This window comes from Polypterus senegalus, chromosome 10 (genome assembly GCF_016835505.1).
Source record: "Polypterus senegalus isolate Bchr_013 chromosome 10, ASM1683550v1, whole genome shotgun sequence".
NCBI classification, from domain to species: Eukaryota; Metazoa; Chordata; class Cladistia; order Polypteriformes; family Polypteridae; genus Polypterus; species Polypterus senegalus.
Genome location: NC_053163.1, coordinates 173,008,294 through 173,035,605, shown reverse-complemented (window position 1 = coordinate 173,035,605; position 27,312 = coordinate 173,008,294). Strand labels below are relative to the sequence as shown.

General features: G+C 40.2%; 1 protein-coding gene and 1 long non-coding RNA gene across 2 annotated transcripts in view; one reads left to right on the top strand and one right to left on the bottom strand.

Annotated features, from left to right (window-relative positions):
- Positions 1-717: 717 nt before the first annotated feature.
- Positions 718-27,312, bottom strand: LOC120538113. The gene is made up of 5 exons (XR_005635445.1): positions 26,811-27,312; positions 14,836-14,983; positions 9,374-9,485; positions 4,201-4,346; positions 718-2,194 (listed from the first exon to the last, which is right to left on the bottom strand). It is a non-coding gene; the product is annotated as an uncharacterized LOC120538113 (long non-coding RNA).
- The window catches only part of clcf1 (cardiotrophin-like cytokine factor 1), a 57,582-nt gene continuing 56,239 nt past the window's right edge, over positions 25,970-27,312 (top strand). Inside the window, exon 1 of the mRNA XM_039767542.1 lies at positions 25,970-26,399. Coding sequence (XP_039623476.1) covers positions 26,384-26,399 — 16 coding nt within the window. The 5' untranslated portion in view covers positions 25,970-26,383. The remainder of the gene's footprint in view (positions 26,400-27,312) is intronic.

Here is a 27,312-nt window from a genome sequence, read left to right as displayed (position 1 = left end):
TGGAGGCCTCCCTGCGACGTGGAGATGCCCTGAATTCCAGCAGAGCATCATGGACCTTGGTGTTTTCCTTCACAGCCCTGCTGGATACCATGAGGGCCACCAGAGGATGCTGCAGGGAGGGTCAAGGATTATTTTCCATACAGCCCGGAAGTACGTCCCAGTCACGGGGACAGACGAAATGACATACTTCCGGGTTGAAGAAAAAGAGGAGTTTTCACCTGACCCAGAAGTGCTGGGTAATCACATGGACTGAGGGTTCAGAAGCACTTCCAGGGCAAGGACTATAAAGGACTGTGGGAAACCCCAGCGTGTGAGATGAGTTGGGAGGAAGGGTGACAACGTGTCTGGGAGTGGAGGATTTGTATTATTGATTGAATTAGTGTATGGTTTATGAGTATCGTGGAGTAGAGGGTGCTTTGTGCACTTTATTATAATAAAAAGTCAACATTTTGGACTTGTCTGGTCCGAGGGTTCAAGGGGACGACAGTGCCCCCTATCTGTCACATGCCATTGGGGGACATCTTGAGGGCTCCAACTTTGGCAGTTCCGTTCCAAATCAGGGATCTGCACTTGCGTATCACTTACTGCCTCTCTGTGCGACAATGCTCCCATCTTTCTTTAGGGAGCCTCTTGAACCCGACACCGTCAGTAATGTAACCGAATGAGCTGGACAATGAGGACACCAAACGAAGCAAGGGAATTGTGTAAAGTGCAAAAGTGCTTTTATTAAAAACCAAACAAAAAATGTCCAAATAGAGTGCAGTGCTTCGCAAATGTCCATAAATAATCCATTCAAAACAGGGTGAAAATGTAGAGGTTAAAACCCCAATAAATAAATCCATTAAAATGAGATTAAAAACAACAATGGCTGGAGGCAGTCCTTTAAAAACCCGGTGCCTTCTTTAACTCGCGGCTCCCCTTCTTCTCCCATCCGGGCCCTGCAACAGGGGAGTTGCCCTACCTGCAGCTGACCTTCTCCTGCTGGTCTGGTAGCTGTCTGACCCCTGAATTCGTTCAGATCCGCCAGACCGAGACTCAGGTTCCCCAGCGACCAGGGCGCTCATGATGGAGCTTCAACCTCCCAAGCCTCCAACTCCCGCTGCCTTTTGTGGCAAGCCATCCATAACCCTGGTCACTCCTACTCCTCTGAAAAACTCAGCAGGAGTGACCCAATCCATCAGCCAGCGAGTGCCGGCCAAACACCCCGCTAGAGCACACTTCCCAACTGCCATCAGCGAGCCTGCTCTTCCTGCTCGCTCGCTCATACTCGCACTGAATCTTAGCTTCCAGCTTCCATTAACCTCGGCACTCTTTTTTGTCATCTCCCCTCCGCACTCGCGCTTCTCCTATTTGATAGGGATGAGGCACAGGTGCAGTGATTAGCAGCTCCCAGCATCAAGTACGGACACAGACGATCCCTCACCCATGCTCTTAAGTGAGGAAACGGTTGCGCCGCATTGCGCCCAGGAACTGCTCCGGCCACACTACCACGCATCCTGTTTAAGCCTCGAGTGCAGCCATTATTTATTTAAAAACTGGCCATTCCTTCCGAGCCGTGGACCCGCTATACCACACTCCTGTCCCCCTATCCTCAGGTCTGAAGATCGGTGGCATGATGACCCATGACGTCTCTTTCAGCTCCAGGGATTCGGGCCCTTAACAGAGCCAACATCACCACGTATCCAGTTAGCCAGTTGCACAACTGCTGTCTGTTTTCCCAATTACTGTATACAGAGTTTGCCTCCAAGGTGCCCCAACATTTTATCTTGTCCTGCGACTCTCTTTATAAAGTATTTCACTGAAAATATCTTTTAAAATGTGACTATGTAACGCCAAAGCTAAAAGACCCGTTCATTGATGAGAACGTGCATGTTCAAGTCTGAGGCAGTATGGAGGTGAAGTTAGAGGGTGGACATTGACATGGTGGTACACACCGCATCTGTGCCTGCCAGATCCAGGAATGTAGCTTCATGTAACACACTTTATGAAGTTTTCACATTTTTCCCCTAAGTGTATTCAGGCAGATTTTCTTTGGGTTTTCTAAAAAGTTCCCAAACTTCACAAATGTGGATCTTAACTTCAATGAATGCGCCACAGCTGGTCCAGTAAAAGGAAATGCTCTCCATTATAAACAGGTAACTTATTCCAAATTGGTTTCTGCTCTTCATCTAATGAGGCCTGACTCCTTCCAAACCTGTAATGAAAAACACAAAAATTTATAGAAATTGACTAACGGAAGTCATTGTCGAGCGAGAACGACATGGAGCACAACAAGACATATTGAACATGACCACATTTTAGTTAAGAGAGAAAGGACCGGAATATTTTGGGACAGAGTGGTAGGAGATATTTTTCCCCCATACTGTAAAAGACAGGGGGCACCACTGAGCCCCAAAACCCCAAACACGCCACACTACTCAGTCCCAGGTGCAAAATAAAGGTTTTTATTCTCACAAAAGTACCTCAAACCCAGGTCAGTCCACAATCTTCCCTTTCGACAATCCTCCTTTTCTTCCTTCAGGTGAGCTTTGCCTTCTGCCTCCCGACTCTGACTCGCTGGAGGAGACTTGATTGCTTGCTTTCATGGCAGACCCAGGAGTACTTCCAATGCCGGGACATAGCAGGTCAGAAGCACTTCCAGGACAGAGGGAAGCCTCCTGAGACAGGGAGTTCCTCCCCTTGCAGCACCCCCTGGCAGCACCAAAGGACCCGAATGGGACTCCGACTCCTGTGGGCATCTCTACGCCAGCTGAGCACTGCCATCTATTATGATACTGGGGGAGGAACTGGCCTGGATGCACTAACTCACCCACATTATTCATTAATGTATCCCTTTGTAAGGGATGTTGCTTCAGTTCTACCTTGCCTCCTTCCATACTGTCCTTCTATTATGGCGTCCCAGTAGGGATAAGGTCTAACACAGCACTACACGTGGAATATTATTGTTTGAATGTTCTTATGAATTAAACTTCACTCTGTCCATCTAGGCAAAGGTATCAACTGAAATCAAAATGCTAATGCTTAGATTAAAGTTTTTGTAGTACTAGGGGGCTTCGCCCCCTGCTCGCTTCACTCGCCACCCCCTTGCCTGCGCTATACGCCAAACAACAACTCTTAATTCTGGAGGTTACGCCTCTTCATTGGGAAGAAACAATTCTTTTCCCTGATGGCAACACAAATTAGACGATCAACAAGTCTCCGACTTAAAGTTTAAATCTGAACAATATATTCAATCTCTTTTCACTTTTCTGTTATTTCACCGAGTAACAATTTCCATTTTGTTAGCGCTAATGTGATCTTTACTATCGTTTTTTTGAGACTTTAAAATTTTCATACTTCCATTATCTCTAACCTGCTTTGCATATGTATAACACCAACATTTTTGAATTCTTTACTACATTCTACTTTGTCATCTACTCTTTGTCTTTTATTTCCGTGGTTAAATCTTTTGGCACAAAGTCTCGTTTCGCAGGATGTGAAAGTGTCTCTCTGAAAAAGTCACGTCTCGTCTCTCTTCAAGATTTTTATATTATAATAGAGAGATGTAGTCTTATACATGAATGGAAATAATGTGATAATATTATAGTGCTTCAGTTAAAAATGACAAAGATAAGATGGCAGCTCTTTTACATGAAAGAAATGTCTGCTCAGATATTTACAACTTCCTTCAGAATAGCTAGGGGGAAACTCGTTTTGCTCGCCCACCCCCCAATTACACCCCCCCGCCCCCCAAAACCCAGGGGTGCACTTCACTCTTGCCACTTCACGTCTCTGCCGCTTGTGTTGTGAAAAGGGTGGGGAGATGTGGACTAATCGGCTGCTGCTACTGTGCTGCATGTTCTGCTTGTCGCGCTTCACGTCTATCATTTAAAAGCCTTGTACAGCAGCTGTCCTTTTGTCTCACTTCCTTGTCTCGTGGGACGTTAAAAGTGTCTCTGAGAAATTGTTTGCAAGTAGGGAGTGACGTGCAAGTAGTCTCGTGGGACTTTAAAGTATCTCTCTGAGATGATCACGTCTCGTCCCAAGATTGTTTTTATATAATAGACAGATAAGATACAATTTACCAATTTGTCTTGTTCAAAATAAATATCTAAAACATGTGGAGGATTGCACACACTCTTTTGGCAAGGTAGCTGGTACAATTCAGTATATTCAAGCATGGCGAAAAGAAAAGGAAAGAAAAAAAGAAAGGTAACAAACCTTAGTATTAGCTGCGCCTTATCTTGTCTCTGATCTTGACACACTCCGTTAAACTCTGCCCATCAATGCACGCTGATCTGGCTTCTCTCTTTTTCTTATTTTCATGGTTAGTTTGAAGTACACCAGCTTTTGCCAATTTAGGTACGCTGAATAAAAACGAAATGATGTAATTACTTAATCTGGTTATGTCAGCTTAATTCATTTGTAATGATATTTGAATTGCGGTTTTAACCCTTTAAAACTCAGCCTCTTGTTGTTTATCAGTTTTCTGCCACTTTGATTGAACTGGCTCTAACTCCATCATGCTTTACTCAAAATTTATGCTCTGCCTCTGAAAATAAAGGTGAGAATTTTTTACGCTTGCAGAATTAGTTCTTTTGTACATACATATTACAGAAGAATAAGTTGCCAAAACAAACACGCTGAATGTTATTCTTATCTCCATAGTGGTTGGAATAAGCTTCCAAACACTATAAAAGTGTCAGCGAATGTGTCAGGAACACCCAAAAAAAAAAAATTATTATTTTATGAAATATCTACAAGTAATATTTCTAGTTTTACTGTTTTGAAGCAGTACAAAAACAACATAGGATTCTTTTGTCGCCACTCTTATGGTTTTCAAATCAGTACCCATATCTATTATAGAAGACCCCCGAACGATGTATCATTTTGAAGGGCTGACCTTACTCTGTCAGAATATAGAAAGGGGGCCAAATAATAATGTATATGCTGTGACGGATGGCCGGGGCCCATGCCCGGCTGGGACGCCCCTTTGGCACTGAATCTGGGGACGCTGCCATGGGAGGCTCATTACATTTCCCGGAACACTTGGTGACAGCCCCCCTGGGTGGTATCAGGGCCACAATCGTGGAACACCGTGTAACGGCCAACCCCTTACCCAGCCGGCAGCTACACCTCCAAGACCTGTGGCCTGGATAAATTACTGAGGTGAATCTTATAAAATCAAGCCGTACCTCTAACAAATACAATTTTCCCCACAATCGACGGATTAAACATAGGCACACAAAAGCAGATATGTAAAAATAAGTGATTAATTATATTAAATGAAATAACAAAAAAATACAAAATTTCACATGTAGAAAATATATATGTGTAAACCACCACCAAAGCAACAACGTGACAACACCATATACACTCACCTAAAGGATTATTAGGACCACCATACTAATACGGTGTTTGACCCCCTTTCGCCTTCAGAACTGCCTTAATTCTATGTGGCATTGATTCAACAAGGTGCTGAAAGCATTCATTACAAATGTTGGCCCATATAGATAGGATAGCATCTTGCAGTTGATGGAGATTTGTGGGATGCACATCCAGGGCACGAAGCTCCCGTTCCACCACATCCCAAAGATGCTCTATGGGGTTGAGATCTGGTGACTGTGGGGGCCATTTTAGTACAGTGAACTCATTGTCATGTTCAAGAAACCAATTTGAAATGATTCGAGCATTGTGACATGGTGCATTATCCTGCTGGAAGTAGCCATCAGAGGATAGATACATGGTGGTCATGAAGGGATGGGATGGTCAGAAACAATGCTCAGGTAGCCTGTGGCATTTAAACAATGCCCAATTGGCACTAAGGGGCCTAAAGTGTGCCAAGAAAACATCCCCCACACCATTACACCACCACCACCAGCCTGCACAGTGGTAACAAGGCGTGATGGATCCATGTTCTCATTCTGTTTACGCCAAAGTCTGACTCTACCATTTGAATGTCTCAACAGAAGTCGAGACTCATCAGACCAGGCAACATTTTTCCAGTCTTCAACTGTCCAATTTTGGTGAGCTTGTGCAAATTGTAGCCTCTTTTTCCTATTTGTAGTGGAGATGAGTGGTACCCGGTGGGGTCTTTTGCTGTTGTAGCCCATCCGCCTCAAGGTTGTGCTGTTGTGGCTTCACAAATGCTTTGCTGCATACCTCGGTTGTAACGAGTGGTTATTTCAGTCAAAGTTGCTCTTCTATCAGCTTGAATCAGTCGGCTCATTCTCCTCTGACCTCTAGAATCAACAAGGCATTTTCGCCCACAGGACTGCCGCATACTGGATGTTTTTCCCTTTTCACACCATTCTTTGTAAACCCTAGAAATGGTTGGCGTGAAAATCTCAGTAACTGAGCAGATTGTGAAATATTTAGACCGGCCCGTTTGGCACCAACAACCATGCCACGCTCAAAATTGCTTAAATCACCTCTCTTTCCCATTCTGACATTCAGTTTGGAGTTCAGGAGATTGTCTTGACCAGGACCACACCCCTAAATGCATTGAAGCAAGCTATGTGATTGGTTGATTAGATAATTGCATTAATGAGAAATTGAACAGGTGTTCCTAATAATTCTTTAGGCGAGTATACATACACAACAACAAAACCCTCCTTTGTCCCAGTAACAAACACAAATAAAGATAAATGGATACAGAAATGCCAATGATCATGAATTTGATTCCAAGTATAAAACTGTCCTGAATACAGATGACTGTTCAACAGATAAGTGATTTGTTTGAATTTCCTGGAAAAATATGAAGCAACCTCACCATGAATTGTCGACGTGTAGTGGACAATGTAGTTCAACCCCGGGGTCTTTGGCAATGATTGAAACGATGGAAGTCCAGCAGAATGAAAAACAAACAAGATCACAAAGCGCGATGAAGAAAAATCGCAGGTACTGGTGGTTCGTGGTAATGAATTGTGATCTCCGTCTTTCTCCTTCCTCCTCTCTGTTCCCTCCCGATTGGTTATATACAGTAGTGATGAGCTGGCTGTACTTGAATTGTGAACGGGTGCTTTCCATTTAGGGGCTGCGGTCTCCCTCCATCATCCATCCCCCTCTGTACTTACAGGGACAACATTCACTGACACACACATGATAGACAGCAAATGGGACGATGGAAACAAAACGCACTCAGTACAAACATGGGAAATGCTATACTGTGTAGCCCCTCTACACCTGGAACTCATGCTTTTTTGGCTCCGTTGCCAACGCCAGGGGGAGCTGAACAACTTAACCAGCCCGTCTGGGCTGTGATGCAGCCACACCTGAGAGGGCAGCCTAATTAGGCTAATTACCACCTGGAGAACTTCTGGGTGGGCTATAAGAGGAGCCTGCAGCCACCACTCAAGGAGCCGGAGTCGGGAGGAGGGAGACGAAGCTGCCGTGGAGGAAAGGAAGAGTGTTGTTGTTTTTGTTGGTGGTGGTTTTGTTTGGTGTTCTTTTGGGTCTGCATTGTACCTGTGGGACACGGGGAAGACGTGCCCCACAGGTGAAGAAATGAAAAAGTTTATTTTATGTGTGCCTCACAGTGTCAGTCTGTGTCGGGTCGGTGCCCATATAGCGCCTTTTCACAATGCATTTTAACAGCTGTTATTTCTGGACTTTTCCAAAGTTGAATCGAATTACAGCAATGATGTGCAGTATGACGTTAACTCAGAAGATGCCGTTTCTCGCATCAATGAAGCTGGCCACACTGGCCGCGGCTTCGAGAAGAAATTGAAACGGCATGCACATCGGCCTGACTGGATACTTTGGCCACCGTTGTTCAAGCAGTAGTTCGCCATAATCAGAAGTGTCTGGACGCTCATAGTAACCATTTTGAGCACCTGTTGTAAATGTAGAAGTCAAAAGTGACTTAAACTCACCCCTATGTGTCTGTATAAGTTTAATGTCGCAAGTTTAATGCAGGCTTCTTTTGTTGAATTGTGTTTTCATTTTTTGGCCCCCTCTCTATATAGTTAGTAAAGAAATTAAACTGTGCATCCAAATTACAAAACCAATAGTTGCAAGATTTTGGAACGTCTTTTCAAAGCAAAGAGAAAAATGTTGAAATGTGGAAAGTGATGCCATTTGAGAGTTGAAACAACCTTCTCATTTAGCACATTGATAGTCTGCCCATTAAAAATGTCAATCGGGACGTTCAAGAAAACCATAGTGGTGTGCAGGTGTTGCTGTGACATTTTTGTGGGAAGAAAGAAAAACATTGCAACATGGTAGTGGGGTACAAGATACAGCATTTTGACAGCAAAGTACTGCACTTTAATTGCACCAATGAAATGAATGTTTTAATGCATTTTCTTTTTTTTGATTTTTGCATTATTGTTTGGTCCCGCTGGCAGGTCCAAAACCAAGGGTCTGAGTTTAAAGGGTTAAACATAAAACTTCGGGTAGTCCAGCTTTGTTCTTTTGTGCAGCTCTAACAGGGTTTGATTTAGTTAAACCTAAGGAACATGGCTAATTTTGAGAACTGAATATGTTCTTGTTTGGCTACTTATACTGATGCATTCTATCAATGCAAATAATAGATTACTGTATATATAAGGTTTCTTACAACTATGTAATGTTTTGCGTATTATTGTGTAAGGTATATATGATTTACACTCCTCGATTGCACTTTCGGTGTCATCCTACAATTGCCTGTCATGTTGCATTGCAAAAGAAGAAGAAAAAAGGCTTTTGTGATGTAGTATCATAAGTCAACTCTCACAACCACACAAAATCCACGCCTTTCATTGAAAAGGTCTTTTAAATTCCAACCATACAAAGTTGTGAAGATCTCTTGGACCACAATGGAAAAAAGAGGCGGCCTTTTATGCAAAATATCCTATTATATGCAAACACATGATAGTCATGTATCTAGAACGGGCTTATTTTAAGTTAAATCAACGTAAAGCAATTATGCATAGTGAAAATAGGCAGATAATGCTTTGAATACAAGAAAGTGTGTATATATATATATATATATATATATATATATATATATATATATATATATATATATATATATATATATATATATATATATATATATATATATATATATATATATATATATATATATAAGACTGATATAAAATCGGTGAATAATGTACAACTGGGCAGGTTTGAGCGTTGAACTGCCATCTACAAGCCTGATGTTGACAGCAGCAGCTCTCCAATATCCAAGCCAGAAGTTCTTACTTATTTTTGGGGTGACTGTACACATTACAATGCTGTACTTTTTACATTTATTTAAAAATCTAGAGCCAATACACAAGCATTTTGCATTGCAAATCTTAAATATACAACAAAAAAACTATTAAACGTTTCTACAACTTTCGTGAAAGTATGTCTTATTACGAGTTCTTATACTTAAAATGAACAGTTGAGAAACAGGGTTACTTACCAGAAATCCTCCGTTATAAAAGTCTGCTGCTGGAAATGACCTGACCTGTGTAGCCACGTCCACTCCACTCGGGAAAGTGTTCTTCTTTATTGGCAGTTGGAAAGCCAGCACGCTGGAAAGTTCGACAGGAAGAAAATACAAACGGTCCCTGAAGCACAGCACACGAACAACCTAAAATATTAGGTTAACTGAAATAGGATTTTTATGTTTATTCCCTCCACCATAACTTACTTTGGTACAAACATTTTTTTTTACTTTGATTGAGATCTGAAACCAAATATTTCAAGCTGCAACACTAAATGGCTAATCTTAACTTGCTTGAAAGAGAAAATTTACGCCGAATGAACATCAATGTTATACTTTTTTCAGTGTGACTTTGTTAACACTCTATGGAGATTTGATTGTGTACAATGAATCAATAAATCAATTGATAATTCAATCAAAGCTGTAACGTAATGTATACAGAGTACAGTGTGCCAGAATGAAGACATTCTTTTTTGAGTTTCTACCTTGCAGCATACAACCATTAATTAATGGTACAGTTAGCAGTACAGTAATGTAAAAATACAGAATAATAAACACTACAGAGTACATAATAGTGTGCAAAAGCCAATAAAACACAAGCTAAACCTGGAGTTGTAAACAAGGGACAAGTAACCAGTGTTGTTAAAGGAGGTGTTGTAAACACTAGCAGCTTAGGAAAGAAGCAATGGAGAGTTAGTTATTCATGGAATTCTGAAGTATAGAAAAGGATGCCATTTTGGAAATGTTTTACTAAAAATAGCACGTGTGGCGCTGGTCCTTTTTGTTTTCCACAGAGACAGAGAACAATGCCAGCCGAGTTTGACTTAGATATTCTGCTGTTTTAAAAGAAGTTAAGGATGGGACTGGGTTAGGGACAGATCATACAGCTCAAAGGATTCACTGCAAATGGCCTTCTGAATTAAAACAAATTGACGGCGCACAGACTTACTTGCTATTTAGCTAAAAATCGGTAGAGGTTTTTCCTACAATATATCCATCCATCCATTTTCTAACCCGCTGAATCCGAATACAGGGTCACGGGGGTCTGCTGGAGCCAATCCCAGCCAACACAGGGCAGGAACCAATCCTGGGCAGGGTGCCAACCCACCGCAGGACACACACAAACACCGAGCACACACTTGGGCCAATTTAGAATCGCCAATCCACCTAACCTGCATGTCTTTGGATTGTGGGAGGAAACCGGAGCACCCGGAGGAAACCCACGCAGACTCCACGCAGGGAGGACCCGGGAAGCGAACCCGGGTCTCCTAACTGCGAGGCAGCAGCGCTACCACTGCGCCACCGTGCCGCCCATCCAATATATAGAAACAAACAAACAAACAAACAAATGAATAAATAAAATGGCTAGAAACACGACGTTTCAGCTGTTGAACCTCTATTTTATGCAAGTACACCTCTACCTCGGTTATTTCACGCGCCTTAGCTTTGTTATCAGTCACTTCATCGCTGATTATGAAGCTCGTCAGCCTTCTAGTCGCGTCAGAAGGTACTTACTGGGCGAATTTCGCAGGGCTGACAAGGTGAGATAAGATAACGCTCATTCCATTGTTGATAAGAAACAGATCACCTCTGGTTTTGAACCACGCACAGAAAGACCCTAAAGATACACAGACCTGCACGATTTTGTGTAACCGCAATGCCCTAACATGTAACGTAAATAACGCAACAAGTAAAAAATAAAATAACGTTAACAGGTAATGAAAATGTCTTTTTGATTTTTAATGACTCATTCAGTAGAGAAGGGTGGCCTAAACTCTTGAAAATGCTGCTTCCTAAATGCTGGGTTTTGTGTAACCCTCGTAACACCATTACTTTTTTCTGGGCTTTGAAAAGATTCCAAATATGTAAACAAAAACAGAATTATGTTTAGTATAGGACAGCGTTTCTCAACCTTTAAGTATTTGCGACCCGAGTTTTCATAACAGTTTTAATCGCGCCCCCCCCCCATTTCTTTGAAATGTAGATGCAGATTTTATTATACCTACTTAACTTTTATCGACGTTTATCTAACTTGATATTTATTGTTCTAGTATCAGAATGTAGTTTAAGTTAATTTGTTTTGGTTTCAACTGATGTTTTTTTCATATTTTTGATTCTTGTTTTCTTTTTTTCACATCTTCACGCCCCCCCTTTTTTTTTTACTTCGCACCCCCCTAGGGCGACCCGCCCCACGAGTTGAGAACCACTGGTATAGGCGGTAAGAGATGAAGAAGACCTGAACACAGACATGTGTGATTGTAGGTGAAAATCATTAAGTCATTGGTATTTTACAGATCTAAGACCATGTGGAACCGGTTACTGATCTAAATACATAAAGGTTCTTTCTGGATACTTCATGTGGATGGCTCCCCTTTGGCATCGCTCTGATGAACTTTAGCACCCTCATTTTTAAGAATGGACTGCTTTGGCTTAACGCAGGTTTCGATTTTCAAATCAATGTCTTTGAGGTTGTAGCGGTCAGGTGCCGCTAAGATTCACACCGTCAATGTGACGGGGATTTATTTATTTTACTGGACGATTACCAGGGACAACCCCAGCCTTGGAACGACACACACACACACACACTACAGAGACCAAAAAAAAAAATCACGCTGGGAATTTAAACGGTAAAAAGTATAATGAAATTAAATGATCTAACTGCAAACAACAATACCACCCCGATCCCTTCGGCGATTTTACATTTAACATATAACACAATAAACACACATCAAAGTCCATGAAAAACCCAAACCGGATGAAATTGAGTCCAGCGATCTGTATGTAGAAAGGGAATGGAAAACACAGTCCTACCTGAAAATATGACGACAGATGGATGGTTCAGGAGCGCTCCTTCTTCCAGGAAAGCCAATGAATCCACACAGTCCTCAGTAGACAGTAGACAGGTAGACAGACGATAAAGACCCCAACAAACAATACAATCCAGGACACAATGGTAAATGGCAGAATTAACGGCAAGTAGTCCAGTATATATATATATATACTGGACTACTTGCCGTTATTTCTGCCATTTATTCATATATATATATATATATAACGCACCAAACAAAACAAAACTTTTCTCCTTGACACCTGCCCTCCTTTTAAACCCCGCTGGCCACCTTTGACCCCAACAGCACCTGCCAGGACTGCTGGGAGATGCAGTTCTAACTATTAGTAGCATTGTTACAAGGTTTAATTCAGATTGTTTTAGGACTCTTATTGACTGCACATTGAAGAATATGAGTCCTTCATGTAAAAGTTTAGTATTTTTAATTGGTTGTTTTAAAAAACACTGCTCAGGTAAGGATACTGTTCTCTTTCTAAGTGTTGTCCGATCTAGACGTTGGCGATTATTGTCTTCCAACCAACTCTTTTCTTTTCCATTCTAAAAATCTCATGCACGGCACTTCCACTGATGGCGTTTCTCATCTCTCGTCCCATTGATTTTACACGGCAATGCAACATCTTTTCCTAAATTGTCCCTAGTGTGTTGGTGTGTATGTGTGTGTGTGCCCTGCCTAGGATTTGTTCCTGCCTTGCACCCTGTGCTGGCTGGGATTGGCTCCAGCAGACCCCCATGACCCTGTGTTAGGATATAGCAGGTTGGATAATGACTAATGACTGACTGACTGCAACATCTTTAGTGCCGTCAGGTCTGACAATGTTGTCTATTCTTGCTCTCACTTAATAACGTTTTCTCACGTGTACTATCTTTAATTCTCCTTCATAATAGCTATGAAATAAAAAAAAAAATAAAAATAAACTCAGACTCGCTTATAAATGCTGGTTCTTTAATGTAATTGTATGATTCTTTGCTTGATTTTGGTTCCTCGGATCTTTGCATATGAAGTTGGTTCTTTTTGCTTTGATAAAAATGCCCTAACATGTAGTGATAAAATGAAAATTTTAATGGTTACCTAGCAGGACAGTAACAGATTAAGAAACCCTGAGCTTAGCCTGTGGTGTTGCATGCAGCGAGAGTTCTTTAAAAATCAGGAACCACCTGGTGATTTACAAATCTTTTCGTGTTACTGTATGGAGCCTTTTAAAGATCTAAATAAATGAAGGCTCTTTCTTTAACCTTCAGGTGGATGGTCTTCTTGGAGCCAAAAGTGGTTCCCCATATGGCATCGCTCTGAAGAACCACACTGGCACCTTTACTTTTATGAGTGCAGCGTTTACCTTCCATTGTTTTGCTCACAGTCCACATTTCACAAGACAGACTAAGCGTAACACCTTAGAATGTTCACCTTTCTCTTTGTTGCCAAATATTGATTTATAAGCATGTGTATTAACTGCATCAAAGCTGTATTTGTCATATCCTTATGGTTTCCTGATCACCTCTTCCGTCTTGTGTTATCATGCCACCTAGGTAACAAAAGCGATCTTCTTGCTTGATATTTCAGTTTTTGCTTGTCTCCTTTAAACACCTCACTAACCGTTTTGTTACAATTCAGTGTTAGCCCCTTGTCTTATGTCTTCTTCTGCCATATTTAACATTTCCTGTAGTTACAGTTTCTGCAACAAATGATCATCTGCAAAAATCGCACCTTGTTATTGACACCTCCTATACCCTTATCATTTCATCAACGCTTCTTTGGCAGGTCGTATTCCTCCTTCAGATCGACTTCCATTCACCTAATTCTCCCTTAAGTCTTAGCTGCTGTTTGGTCTCACACTGAAAAAAGTATAACCTCCATTTAACTTAAAATAATGACGGTAATGATTCACACTTAATATTTTCAATCTGAACCAATAGATTTCTTTTTATCTTATTGAACCCACAATTTTTAAGTTGAGGCAAATCATTTAGAGTGATTGGGTGCAATGCACCTGTTTTATACTGAAGTAAGTTGTTACAATTTAAAATGGTTTATTGGTCGTAACCTGTTTTTATGCTATTAGAAATATTATGAACATAACACATTTCAATGCTGTACTTTTTACATATATTTAAAAATCTAGTGCAAATACACAAGCATTTAGCAGTGTAAATCCTAAATAGGGCGGCACAGTGGCACAGTGGTAGCGCTGCTGCCTCGTAGTTAGGAGACTTGGGTTCACTTCCCAGGTCCTCCCTGTGTGGAGTTGGCATGTTCTCCCTGTATCTACGTGGGTTTGCTCCGGTTTCCTCCCACAGTCCAAAGACATGCAGGTTAGGTGCATTGGCGATCCTAAATTGTGCTTGGTGTGTGGGTCTGCATGCCCTGCGGTGGGCTGGCGCCCTGCCCAGGGTTTGTTTCCTGCTTTGCGCCCTGTGTTGGCTGGGATTGGCTCCAGCAGACCCCCGTGACCCAGTAGTTAGGATATAGTGGATGGAAATCTTAAATATACTGTACAACAAAAAATTATTCAACGTTTCTATGACTTTCGTGAAAGTATGTTTTATTACGAGTTCTTGTTACTTAAAATTAACAGTTGAAAACAGGGTTACTTACCAGAAATCCTCCATTATAAAAGTCTGCTGCTGAAAATGACCAGACCTGTGTAGCCACGTCCACTACACTCGGGGAAGTGTTCTTCTTTTTTAGCAGTTGGAAAGCCAGCACGTTGGAAAGTTCGACCGGAAGAAAATACAAACGGTCCCTGTAACACAGCACACGAATAACCTAAAATATTAGGTTAACTGAAATAGGATTTTCATGTTTATTCCTTCCACCATAACTTACTTTGGTACAAACAAAAATTTTTTATTTTGATTGAGATCTCAAACCAAATATTTCAAGCTACAACACTAAATGACTAATCTTAAGTTGCTTGAAAGAGAAAATTTACGTTGAATGAACAACATCAATGTTATACTTTTTTCAGTGTTATGGATTCATTACTAATCAAACGTCTTTTCCATCGGGCGGTAGACTTCTTCAAAAATTCTTGATGCTGCACTTTATGAAATGTCTTTGTTTAATCGATGAAGCACACACACTGAAACACACACACGCACACACAATCAGTGTATACACACATATATATAAAAATAAATGTCAGTGACGTGTGGTAAAGGGGCGGGTGAGGCACTGACTCCATCAGAGTCAGATTTACAAATACATGAACCCCAAAGAGCGGCACGGTGGCACAGTGGGTAGCGCTGCTGCCTCGCAGTTAGGAAACCCGAGTTCACTTCCCAGGTCCTCCCTGTGTGGAGTTTGCATGTTCTCCCCGTGTTTGTCTGCGTGGGTTTCCTCCCACAGTCCAAAGACATGCTAAAATGTCCCTAGTGTGTGATTGGTGTGTGTGTGCACCCTGCAGTGGGCTGGCGCCATGCCCGGGGTTTGTTTCCTGCCTTGCTCCCTGTTGTCTAGTGTGACCCTGTAGTTAGGATATAGTGGGTTGGATAACAAATGGAAGGATGAACCCCAAAGATTAGTAGAGTAGTTTATTCAATTGGCAGCCTGACCATTGACTACTGGTTATGTTTCATATCTCATCATCATTCTTTACACACACACACATATTTGGCTGAGAAAGAACATTACATTTATAGCAGCAGGAGAGCAGAGAGACCACATTTGCTCCTCGCCCTCCATGTGTTCCAAATTTGCCGTTGCATTTCCACAATTCACACTCATTCAATACAAATTAAAGTATTGAGATGTGTGTAAAAAAAAACAGATTTCAATTTTGACCTTAACTGAAATATTTAGTTGTTTTAAAAAGCTTTTAATTCTGATGCTGTAATCAGTTTTAATGCAGACTGTTCAACAAAAGGATAACAAGAAAAACAAAAGAATATTTTATTTAACGTCAAAATTTAGTTTTTAAATATTGGATTGTTTTTTTTTCATAGTCTGATCCCATTTTTTATAAAACTGAAAACCGTTTATGGTCTCACCTTTATTTGTAAATGAAGTCCATGCGCCTATCCTTCTCCATGATAATCTCTGTCACTTTTTTGTTAAAGTTCTCCTTACTTTCCTTTAGTTTTAAAAATCTTAATCTTCTATTTTGGCAGTCAGTCAGAACAAAAAAAAAAAATTAACGGACCACTGCTGTGCACTTGACTTTCTGATATCGCTAACTTATTGGTGCCTCTGCGTAGAAGAACAGCAGCAACAAGCGCCTGTTGGGCTCACATGCGCCCCCTTTGGTGCGGCATGGTACTGTCTGCCTCACCTTGTGCCTTCTCACTGCGGTTTTATGTCCAATCATCAAGACTAAATATGTCACATACATTCATTAAAGATATTAGCCAGACTGTGCAAAGTCAGGGTGTACAATAAAAGTGTCGGCAAACATTATATTGGCGACATATAGAGAGACAGCAACAGGCACGCGCCAATTGCACGCATCAATCCCGTGTGTAAGGGAGAGCGCAGTCCGAGATGAGGGGAGGCTCGTCGTTGCCGCACCTCACGTTTCTCCCCTGTATTTGAGCAGGACATGTTCAAATAAAATGATCAAAATTATTGGACTCATACAGAAAACAAATTTATAGCACAGACCAGTGGACACATTTATTTTATGCTATCATTATTAGTTTTTTTAACTTGAGATGATGACACCTCCCCTACGGGGTAGACAAAAGTAAGTTTACAGTTTTTCGTGTGTAAAAAGATGGGTTATGATTATAGCTTTATTAACTGAATTATTTTATGAACTTTATTAACTCAAAAGAATGGCACAATGCACTTAGGTATGATCTCGTAAGTGTTTGAATTGCCGTCCTTGAGTACTCAAAACTGTAAACTACTTTTGCTCACCCTTACACAGAAGGGTCCTCCTTGTGTGGAGTGTGCATGTTCTCCTAGGGTCTGCCTGAAGGCTTCCTCCAGGTGCTCTGTTTTCCACTCACAGTCCAAGGTGGCGACGTTGACTTGGCCCAGGTGTGTGCGCGTATCTTCACTCTGCAATGGACTGGCATCCAGTCCCGGGAGTTGTTCCTGCTTTACGACCTATGCTTGCTGAGTTCGGCTCCAGAATCCCTTAGTGGACTTCGAAAATGGTATTAGATAGATACACTTTTGCACTTCTATTCCTCGTTTAATTTAATTTTCTTATTATAAAAATTTTAATATTTCTTGTAGCTTTTCCTTCCACAGCTTCACAGTGCAACTTTGAAGCTTAACTTAGCTTTCAGTTTGTTTAATTTGACCCTTAAAAGTATTTCTAGCATAAACAGTGTTCATCCCGTCCAATACCCCCAGGCCACCAGATGGAGCCCTCCCTGCAGCACAGAGGTGTCCCAAATGCCAACAAGGAATTATGGACATTGGAGTTTTCCTTTACAGCCCTGCTGGATACCATTGGGGCCGCTAGAAGGCGCTGCTGCAGGGAGGAGTAGCGAGTATTTTCCCTACAACCCGGAAGTGCGTCTGAGTCACATGAATAAAGGGAATGACGTGCTTCCAGGTTGAAAAAGAGGAGTTTTGATCTGACCCGGAAGTGCTAAGAAGTCACATGGACAGGGGTTCAGGAGCACTTCCGGGTCACGGATTATTTAAAGGACTGTGGGAGATCCCAGGGTTGAGCTGAGCTGGGTGGAAGGGTGGCAACGCGTCTGTGAGTTGGAGGAATTGATTATTGTGGAGTATTGTGTATTTATATGAGAATAGTGGAGTGTAGGGTGCTTTGTGCACTGTTTATTAATAATAAAGTCAATATTTGGACTTTTACCTGGTGTCTGGCGACTGTTCTGAGGGTTCAAGAGGATGATAGCGCCCTCTATCTGTCACAATATATATATATATATATATATATACAGTATATATATATATACATAGCAAAGTTTTACTGCCAAATAATGCAAAGAGTATGCGTCACGTGTTTCGCCCAAATTCTGTGAAACACGTGTCGCGTACTCTTTGCATTATTTGACAGTAAAACTATGCAACATTCTATGATCTGCTTCTCACAACTGAAAGAGGGCACTGTGGCGGATGTTTGCCGACTTGCAGACCAACCACAAGCGTTACCTTGTAGGCAACCACCCATACAATCAGATTTTGATTCAGACTACGAATGCCATGAATGTATATATATATATATATATATATATACAGTATATATATACATCCATACATTATCCAGCCCACTATATCCTAACTACAGGGTCACGGGGGTCTGCTGGAGCCAATCCCAGCCAACACAGGGCGCAAGGCAGGAAACAAACCCCGGCCAGGCGCCAGCAGGATATATATATATATATACAGTATATATATATATATATATATATATATATATATATATATATATATATATATATATATATATATATATGTGTGTGTAGGGATGGGCAAAAGTAGGTTTACATTTGTAAGTATGCTTAGCCTGCAATTTGTGCATTTACAAGATTCTGCCTTAGTGTGCCATTGTGCCATTTATTTCAGTTAATAAGGTAATAAACCTATGTATATGTATACGTGCGTGTATGCGTGTTTAAGATTAGATTATCATTCGATTTCTGTTTCTAAATCAATCACAGAGCAAGTCTTTGTGGAATCTGAGTCACATATGTTGCTTTCCCATATTACTTTTGACAGAAATTAATCTGACAACCTCGTCGACAAGGTGAGGTGAGGTTCTTTCTTCCACCATTGCTTCATCATTCGGTGAAGGGCTATTTACGTATAAAATTGCTTATCTGGACTTTGAAAAGGTTCCTAATTTGTGGACAAAACACAAATCTTAAACGAATCGTTGGAGCCCTGGATGAATACTGACAGATGAATAAAGCCTGCGTTACTGTATGCAGCAAGAGCTTTTTTAAAGAATTCATTTATATTTCGCAAATCTGTTATCGCCTATTCATGGAACCTTGAGGTCTAAATAAATAAAGGTTCTTTCTGGAACCTTCAATTTTCTTTGGGGAAAAAAAGTGCTGCGCTATTGGCCTCGCTCTGAACGAGCACTCTGGCATCTCGCAGTGCGTGGGTTCAAAGCTAAAATTCACGTTCTCTTCGGAGGACGCACCAGAGACAACTCCCGCTAAATTAATTAAAAATGGTCACTTAGGCGGATATTTGAAGGTTATGAATAAGTAAAATGACGCCGTGGTTATTACTGCTGTTTCTAGGTTGGTGAGTTATAATTCCGCTGCCGCTAACGCGAGTTCTGCGCGTTATCCCCTTAAGCGGCCGAGCAATGCTTAGTGCACCTTAGTGGTTCACATGCAGGTCCGACATCCTGGGTTTGAACCCCGTGTCTGATTACTTGTTATGTCTGATGTTTCTTGTTTTCTCCCCGTGTTTGCATCGGCATTACATTGCATGACCCCATTTTCCTTCCTCACCCTGAAAGATTAAAATATTGTTATTTGGCTAATGTCTTTAACAAAAGCAACTTAAAACATTTGACCTATAATAGGTTACATTTCTTTTGCTTTTCCATTTGAAGCACTGGCAGGTAAAGAGGTTTGCTCACATTGTGCTATTAGTGGCAATGGCGCCCACAACCTCAGCGTTTGAAGTCTAACGCCTTAACCAATACGCCACACTTTTGGTTAATGGGTTGACAATGTATATTTGCCCACATTTGACGGACTGGCGCCCCGTTTCGAGCTCTTTCGTGCCTTGTGCCCAGTGTGGCCAGCAGGCTAAACCCTCCGAGACTCGGAATTGGGTAAAGTAGTTCTAAGAAAACGATAATATCATGCAGAGGGCTTCACAGAACAGACAATCACATAACGATGACATGTTAACGTTAGGCAGAACTCCGCAAAGGATGATTGTTTTACGAATTGCTGAAGGGCGCGCCGCCTGATGTGCAAGTGTTAAAAATGCCCGTCAGCCGTCTTTCATCATTATGCGAATTTTTAAGGTAGTTCTTCAAAGCTGATCCACAGAGTGAATTAGTATACTTCAGTTAAACGAAAATTAAAAAGTAACGTTTTAAATGAAAGGAAACTGCTAGTTAAGGCCCACATTTAATAGAACAAAGCTGGCTCATTTCTAATGTAGACGTCACATAGGTTCATAATGAACACATTTCATTTGACACAAATAAGCAACAGGGTTCTAATTATAGTGGTGCTTCCGAATGCGCTGTAAACGTGCAAATATTACAAAAAAAGTTTGGATTATGACCTACTGATGTGACAACCTACGTCCTTATGGGAAGAGTAGATGGACGCAAAGCAATCTGCATAATTTATAATCCATACTAGAAAAATGAGAAGGGATTTGTTTAAGCCTTCTCTATTTATCCATAGGCTGCAAAATTTGTATTTTAGTTACATATATTTATTGCTGCGGGTGTTTTACAGCTTCATTTGTTTAAGGAAGAAATTGCTTTTTAAACTAAATGAACAACGCTTGAGAACTATACAGGTTGTGCAACTTTTCCAAAGTGAGACTGCAGACCAAATTATGCAATAATGACATTCGTATATAATTCTTGGGCTTTAAATGAAAGAAAGAAAGAAAGAATCGTTTTTCGTCTAATGAATAATTTTGTATCAATAGCACAGCACAGGAAGTACCCGAATGTGAACTGAACAGACTCTCAGTTGTCTTTCTTTTAAGTTTACTCTTTTGCCAAATGAAATGCGGTGCTTTTCTCTCTCAGTAACGAAAACTACAAGGAAATTCAGTGGACTATCGGAAAAACAAACAAAAAAAAAAAGAAGAAGAAGAAGAATCCTGGGAACGATTACTGAATACGCCGGACGTACTTAATGTGTTAAGTTTGGGGCAGAACAAACACAGGCGAAGATGATTATAATGAGGGAACATGCGGCGAATGACCAGTTTAGATAATTGACATGTAATAAATGTAATTTTTATCATATTTCATGAACAAACACTAAACAGTATTTACGCTGAGGTCCTCACATCCCATTTCTCTTTAAGCAGCTTATGAAATTTTTGCCGAGGATTGAAACTGAGACATTTAACTCTTGAAAAAACGCTCGTCGGCTTCTAAAGCGCTCAAATAAAACGTTCAACTTATTTGATTCTAAACTCTTAAATCACATTTGTGCACTGATTTGTTTTGACGCCGAAAAGGTTGATTGATATTAAATCTGGGAATGTATACACTAACTAGCTCATGCTGCGTGGCGTTTAAAATTAAGCCCTATGCGTTATGCAAGAAATGACAAAAAGCATATAAATCATTATTTCTTAAATCTTCTATTTCAAACATTCCAATCGTCCCTAACACTGAGCTCGGTAAATTTTTAGTAAACATTGCGGTGAAGCTTTCATGTTTATATAAATACTGTAATCACGCAAATTAAGCTAATCTTGGAATTGCTTCCATGCACAGAATCTTCTCTCGACCACACTGATCTTCTAATAGAATAACACGTCACCTCGTCTATTAAGGATAAAAAAGCAAAAGGTCCGAACTCCAACCAGGGTCACAGACTAAGAAACTCTGGTTATGGCAAAACAGAATCTCACAGAAAAATAAAATATTAGTATCGCTGCTTTTAAATGGCCATTGAGTCATTCACCCCGACGCTGCATACTATTAGGCGGGTTTGCAAATTTGATGTTATGTTATGTTATGTTAATAATTAGGCGTCACGGACTACAGATAACAGTTATTTCCTTTTTAATGTATATTCTCTAAAAACAGAGGGTTTCCAGTGTGACCAAAACAAGTTGTTTAACAAATCTCGAACACAAGAAATGCAGAAAGCTTCGGTCATCCAATCCAAGACGCTCAATTTCCAGGGTTAATCAAACTGGCTATTAAATGTTATTCTGAGGCGATGCAGGCAACTTTCGTGCTTTAAAAGCTGGCAGTTGTTTTTTTCCTAATTTGGGACTCCTAGTCTTTGATGGCCAGAGTTGCAAATGATTTCACCACATGTGATGACTGTTTTACTGATAATGAGTGCTTAAAGTAAAACAGAACAGACCTTTAATGTAAAATTTCACAATGTGCAAGCTGTTTTAACTGTTGCAGAAACTATCCAAAAAAAAAAAAATAAATAAATAACAATAATAAAACTTTAATGTACGTTACTAGATGTGAAACTATATCCCTAAAGGATTGTTGCTCTGTTATTTGGTTCAGCGAGGGCTATTTCGCTGTGGTTTGGGCTCAATATATTATTTAAATTATATGCGTTAAACGGTGCTAATTTCGTTAATTATTTTGTGAAGATTTTTTTTTTTTTTAATAAATTACATTTCCAAGTTAATTCATTTCGCAGGATATGAAATGCTCCTTTTTAACGTGGTAATCACTTCCGATATTTTTAATTGTGCAACTAGACAAATGTGGTTTGAGGTTTTAAACAAAATCGTATTTACACTTCAAATGAAAGGAAATAACCGATACGATTAGCCGGAGTATAAATAAATAAATAGTGCATTAAAAGTCGTAAAACGAGCGTTAAGAGTTTGGATGTGTCCAGCATCTCTATTAAAACATCTCGGGTTTTCTACGTTGATTGAATTTTTCTTTACTGTAATATATTGTATGTAACGGTTTTCAGGGAATTGTACTTGTGAAACAACAAAAAGGTTTGATCAGTAAAAGCTGCCGCTGAACCTAAATAAGCTACGCATTGCTGGCACAGTTAAGACATTTTAATAGAACGGACTCACATCCAAGCGACTACGAAATATATATTTTCACACACACAAACACAAGACCGGTACTTCACATTTATAGTGCTATTTAAATTGTTAACTGGTATTCTTTACAACTAGGAGACAGGAGAGTGTGTGTGTGTGTGTGTGTGTGTGTATATATATATATATATATATATATATATATATATATATATATATATATATATATATATATAGTTTAGTACCGTTTATGGTATGAATGCTTTTAAGGGTCAAATCAGACTGAAAGCTAAGAGACGCTTTAGAGCCGCACTGTGGATCTGTGGAAGGAAAAGCATTTTTATAATAAGAAAATTTTATGAAATGATGAACAGAAGTGCTTAATAAGTCCACTTAAGGGTCGCAGGGGGGATCTGGAGCCCAACTCAGCAAGCAAGCGACCACGAAATATATATTTAAACACACACAAACACAAAACAGGTACTTTACATTTATAGTGCTATATTTAAATTGTTAACATCGATTTTTTTACAACTAGGAGACAGGAGTATATATATATATATATATATATATATATATATATATATATATATATATATATATATATATATATATATATATATATATATATATATATAATAATAATAATAATAAATAATCCTTGACTTCTTAATAAGGCCAAGAATATAGTCAAATTCTTTGTTTGTCTAATTATTACTCACATCAGGACTCTGGTTCAGGTTAGGTTTGGGTTAGTGGAGCCTAATATATTTATTTATTTATTTATTATAGTGTACATTTCCCTATTTTCTAGCTGTGTAAAATATATTTAATAGATAAGATCAACATCCAAACGAAACAATCGATCTATTTATATATAATACGTTATATTATGGATTATAAAATTTGAATATATCAGTTACGTACATTTTAAAACTAAAAGAGCTAGAGTGTTTTCCAGAAAAAAAAAATCTTTATTTAATTCCATAACAGGCCCCATACAGTGAATAACCATGCATAGATGGTAAAAGATGTGTGAAATACCAATGGGTTCTGATTTTTGAAGGGCTCTAACTGCATACAATGTCATCAAGGTCAGTTTTTCTTGATCTCTTACTGTACGGGGTACCCGTAAGCAAAGAATTCTTTCCAAAATGAAATGGTGTCTGGTCAGGCAATGGCTCTGAGAAACAACACAACCCATTAAAGAACCATAACACGCCATTAATGCACCAGCATGCATTGTCTCTTGCATGCTCATTTTATATACACACACTAAATTGTGTATGTAGATAGATAGATAGATAGATAGATAGATAGATAGATAGATAGATAGATAGATAGATAGATAGATAGATATGAAAGGTACTATATAATGATAGATAGATAGATAGATAGATAGATAGATAGATAGATAGATAGATAGATAGATAGATAGATAGATACGCACACTAAAAAAGCACAAACATTTCAAAAAGCAACTGCTTTTGTTACTATTATACATTCTATAGCGTCCCAAAAATGACAAAGATTGCTTTATTACAACTTTCTTTAAGACTAAATATTGTTTATGTGTGTGCAAGGTACTAGAATGAGTTTAGATAAGTACAATTTAAAACTGTGAACAAGTACAAAATGTTAATTCGTTTTAATAATAACCTTATATTAGGCAATGGAAGATTCAAGCATTAAAATCAGTCTTTGACGTTTTTCTTGTGCGTATAACAAAATTACATTTCTGCGCATACGTTTTTTCTCAGCAAATATAAAAAATAATGATGACAAAAAGTAGTGTATGGCGCATATGAGTGTAAATCACTCTTGTTATTTCTGGCCTTCGAATTTGCAAGTGTATCGTTAAAATTAATTGTAAAGCTGACATTCACACAATTCAGAATTTCCTTTTAAAGTCAACTTTATGATCATACTTAGCAGCCTTCTGATCTTTCGTAGGACAGAATGAAGCACCTGTTGGCCAGTGGTGACATCCACTTCAGCTGAGAGTTTCACTGGACTGAAGTGTAACTGACATTTTGGAAACTGTAATAAATAAACAAACATTAACCTTGTATGATATCCAGACCTAATATAACTTTAAAAGCGACGTAATTTGACGGAGATCCCTGAGCAGTTTGGATCTGATCTAAATCGTCCTTGTCGGTGCAAAAGCTTTAAACATTCATAGAAAGTCGTAGTAAGAATAGTGACATGTCACTCAAAAAGAAGATACCTAGGGTGCGTTACTATTACTCAGCTACCGTACATTTGATTTGACTCAAAATGACTAAAAACTAAATCTGAATTGGTCGAATCGTTTTCCTGGAACTTTTACACGTAACTGATTTTTTATTTTTATTTTCTTATGTCCTAGTAGATCGCTGCCCACTTCGCACACCTTTGATTGTTTGTCCTCCCTTAACTGAGCCCGTCTCAATGACACCGAGTGCCCATGCATTGCAGATGAGTGAACAGGCTGTGACATCCCGCGCTCCAAAACCCACAGGAATCGGACTCAGAAAATCTTTACGTACACATATAACTGTGTGTAGATTTTAGTTGCGTACATAATTTGAAGATATATCGTATATAATACAAGAAAACAGCAAAATAATAAAACACCCAGCCATTTAACCAGGGAAGGGCCATGAGGAACCTAAAACTCACCAACAAGAAATTCTCCGGTTTGAAATAAACTCTTACAGTGTTAAAGTAACACTTAAAGTTAATATATTGATAACAGGCTTCATATCCACTTTCTTTACGCTGAGCACTGGCATTTTTGTTCCGTCTTATTTTGGGACTGTAAATGAATGCGACACTAATCGCTCAATTTCTCTTGCTACCTTTTTGCCTACGTTTAATATGAACGTACACAGCAAAATTAAGTCTATTTTTTCAGTCGTGCCTTTGGTTTAACATTGGTGTCAGCACAGAGTACACGCCGTTCGTTTCTCTCTCCATCCTCCCTCCTTCTCTCTCACTTTCTTTCCTTCCCGCTCTAGCGCCGTCTCTCTCTCTCTCTCTCTCTCTCTCTCTCTCTCTCTCTCTCTCTCTCTCTCTCTCACTCACTCACTCACTCGTAATACTCTCATAAGCTGGGGGACTGAATCGGGTATGTCGTCAGATTTTGTGGTCAAGTATGCGTCAGTCATCTGCTAAGCATTTCAGAAGGGGAAGCGAGGAGGCGATCTATGGAAATGGATTTTATAAACCGACTCAGCCCCAAAGAGATACAACTCGTTAGCGAAAAGCAGAGCACGCACCCGGACTGTGAACTCTTAGGTCACCAGCACTCCGGCTCCCGGGCGCATCAGCTTAAGCATCCCGGCGATTATTTCAAGAACCTACCACTCCACCGAGCCCAAGAGGCGCTTCCGAAAACGCGTTATATCTTGCGCCGGCTTTGGGGACAGGAGCCAAAATAGACACGATTACTCACCCGCTCCCCAAATCTCGAGCTTTCACCGTTTTCTTGTGGCTCATCACGATCGAAAAATTCCAGTTAATCGAAGCAAAATCGATGGATTTAAGACAAGGTAAGAAACCGAGCATGGAATGTGACTGGAAAGAAAGTAAACAGAGCCGAGAGAAAGAAAGTGAGAGGCAGCGTGAGAGAGGTGTCTACTCGTCTCCACTTTTGTTGTGTGTGTTTCATTTAGAGTGTTGCACGAGAACTTACGGATTTTAGAGACAACAGTTTCAAAAAAATAAAAAAACGGTGTGAAATATGTAATTATCATTATTATTTTTCAAAAAAAGTCTAAACAGGGTGTAAATGGGCAAACGAATTCTCATTGACATTTACAAATCCAACGAGTTCTTACGTGATCTACTCGTTTTGTTTTTAAGCGAGAAGTAGTTCGGTTTGAGAAAGAGGCGTGTGATCCCGATCGCTTTTCCGAAGTCACCTGTATTTGATCAGATGCGTCTCGGCCCCCAATACTTACCACGTTTCCCAGCTCTTCACCACGCCCCCATGGGACTTCGCCGTGCTCCGCCGCTCTATGGCATGCGACTCTGTACAATACGCTGCTGTCATTCGCCTCTCTTTCCTGGACACGGTTTCGGCACCTTATTCGCCTGAGATCCGTAGCCTTCCTGAGACTGTGCGTGCTTGCAGCTGCTTCACACTCCTTCCCAGTCACACACATGCACAATCACACACACACACACACACAAACACACACACACACACACACTAGACTTTCTTTCACTGCTCGAGGGGGGGATTTACAACATGCAGGTTTGTCAAACGGAATGCAGCGCACTTTTATAAATTGTTACAGCTGAGTTAACTCGCTGCCTTGCGGCTTGCGGCTCGGAATTTAAGTGCCGCCCTGGCCTTGCAAGAGTCGGGTGTCGCGGGTCGTCTCAGGAACACTCGGAGGGGTCACCGTGCATCCTCTTCCACACTCCAAATCTCTTGAACAACTGTACCCCTCAAGTAAA